The sequence below is a fragment of the Echinops telfairi genome, unplaced genomic scaffold (genome assembly GCF_000313985.2).
Source record: "Echinops telfairi isolate 266 unplaced genomic scaffold, ASM31398v2 ScPeMD7_7417;HRSCAF=8455, whole genome shotgun sequence".
Classification (NCBI taxonomy): domain Eukaryota; kingdom Metazoa; phylum Chordata; class Mammalia; order Afrosoricida; family Tenrecidae; genus Echinops; species Echinops telfairi.
In genome coordinates, this window is record NW_022111317.1 from 1,472,743 (window position 1) to 1,474,886 (window position 2,144).

The 2,144-nt window shown below is 61.5% G+C and overlaps 1 protein-coding gene across 1 annotated transcript in view; it reads right to left on the reverse strand.

Moving 5' to 3' along the window:
- ANO1 (anoctamin 1) overlaps positions 1-2,144 on the reverse strand; it is a 126,798-nt gene that overhangs the window by 17,605 nt on the left and 107,049 nt on the right. The window contains exons 18-19 of the mRNA XM_045297139.1: positions 387-426; positions 57-157 (exon numbers count right to left, since the gene is read on the reverse strand). Coding sequence (XP_045153074.1) covers positions 57-157; positions 387-426 — 141 coding nt within the window. The remainder of the gene's footprint in view (positions 1-56; positions 158-386; positions 427-2,144) is intronic.

Sequence of the window (2,144 nt, forward strand, 5' to 3'; positions counted from 1 at the left end):
GAGGAGGAGGGGGGAGAGGGAGGAGGGGGAGCGAGAGGGGAAGGGCTCGCACTCACGGGATGCCGATCTCAAAGAGGTTGTTCTGGATCAGCTGCTTCCCCAGCATGATGATGCTGAGTTGGATGCAGAGCTCCATCAGACAGCCGCCGGGCGCGCACTGTGGGCACATGCACCCTCAGTGCCACCGGGCTCCCACGGGGACACGGACAAATGTCCACCTCACACAGACTGGGACACAGAGCCGCCCACTCCCTCCTCACCTGCTCACCCGCCCACTGACGCCTGGGACATGGGGATGCTCAAGACCACCAGGCTCAGATGGGAACAAAGAGCTGCCTGCCTGCCCGCCCACTGCAGCATGGGGCACAGAGGCACGCAGATCCTACCTGGCTGACCACCTGGCACAGACCAGGGTCGCTAGTGCACCTGCACGCCAGCAAGGTCAGCTCAGAGCTGACCCTGGGCATGGGACCTGGTGGGAAACGGGGCTTTGCAGGGATGATGCCCCGAGGTCACCCTGGCATGATCAAGTGCTGCCAAATCAGTCCCCATGCCATGAACCCCCAGGGCAGCATGGCTCTCTCTGCCCATGGGGATCCCCAGGCTGCTGGCCTTTTAGGAGCACACTGCCCTGCTTTCTCACGCAGAGGCTGGAGGGTTTGAACCACCAACCCCTTGCTGAACAGCTGAGGACTTGAACACTATGCCGCCAGGGCTGCCCTCAAAGCCCCGCCCAGACCCTCTGGCATGCAGTGGATCCTGATGCATAGTGACCCTCCAGGATGGGGCGAAGCACCCAGAGGGTCCCCCGACTCTACAGGAGCAGGCGGCCTCAGCTTTCTCCCTCGGAGCTCTGGTCAGCAGCGGGCTTTTCACCACCGCACCGCTAAGGCGTCTTTCTCAAACGAACTGACCCCAAACCAAGCCCCCCACCGCCCCCGCCACCACTGCGTCCATCCCAACTCCCATCGACCCTCCAGGACAGGGTAGAGCTGCCCCTGTGGGTTTTGGAGACAGTGATTCTTGACGGGGGAGTAGGCAGCCTCACCCTTCCCTCTCAGCGCGGTGGGTGGGTTCAAACCAGCGACCTTGCCATTACCAGCAGAGGCCCTAACAAGGGTGCCAGCACAGATTCCTCAGACTGGAGTCGGTGGCCCTAATCCAAAGACTGGTGACAGCGGTTTGGGCAGAGCCACCCATAGGGACAATGGCCAGGTGGGGCTAATGCCACTTGCAAGTCAGGGCAGGCCAGGGGACGAGGAGAGGAGGGGTCCTTCCCCAGATGTCTGGGAGGGGGCTTGGGCTCACCCACAGTGGTTTCCAGACAGGACATCCAGCCCTGCTACCGGGCACTCAGACTGTAGTGGGTGGTCAGGGCAGCCTGGGGACTTGTTCCTCTTGCCCACAGGCTGCTGAGATGGGGAGGAGCTTCAGCCGGGACTAGGTCACGTTGCCGGGGAGTGGGGGTTAGTGGGATGGAGTTCAGGTCTTCCACTGTCCACGGGTGTGCCCCACCGCCGCTTCCACTGCCACAGGAGTGGATTAGGTCCAAGTAGTTGGGAAGGGGAGGGACCCCTATCTCTCAGGCCGAGTGTCCCTGCACCCAATGGATTTAGTCTACCTTGGGCCAGGGGTCAGGCAGGTAGGTGAGGGTCAGAGCCCCCTGCTCGAGCAAAGTGGACATGGTGATGAGTCCGGGGCTTTTATCCAGTGACCCTCAGCATTGGCCCGTCACAACAAACTCGAATCGCTGCCACCGCGTCAATGCCGACTCACAGCGACCCTGCGTCCCAGCAGAACCGCCCCTGTGGGCTTCTTCCGAGGAGGCTGCAATTCTTGACGGGAGTAGAGGGCCCCATCGTTCCCCTCGGGGCAACTGGTGGTTTTGAACTGCTGACCTTGTTAGCAGTCCAATGCGTAACCACTATGCCACCAGGACTCCTGGTGTTCGTCCTGGAGGGCCCCGGACGATCCACAGAAAGCACGTGCCCTCCACTTTAGTCTGTTCCACAAAAGTACTTCCTAACATGTCCATCCCTATAGGAGTGTGCCGAGCTCACGGACTGCTGTTGGGGGAGGCCTCTGCCTTGGAACACTTAGGAGCCTCGATGCAGGTAGGTGCGCTGACAGCTGGATCCCCCCCC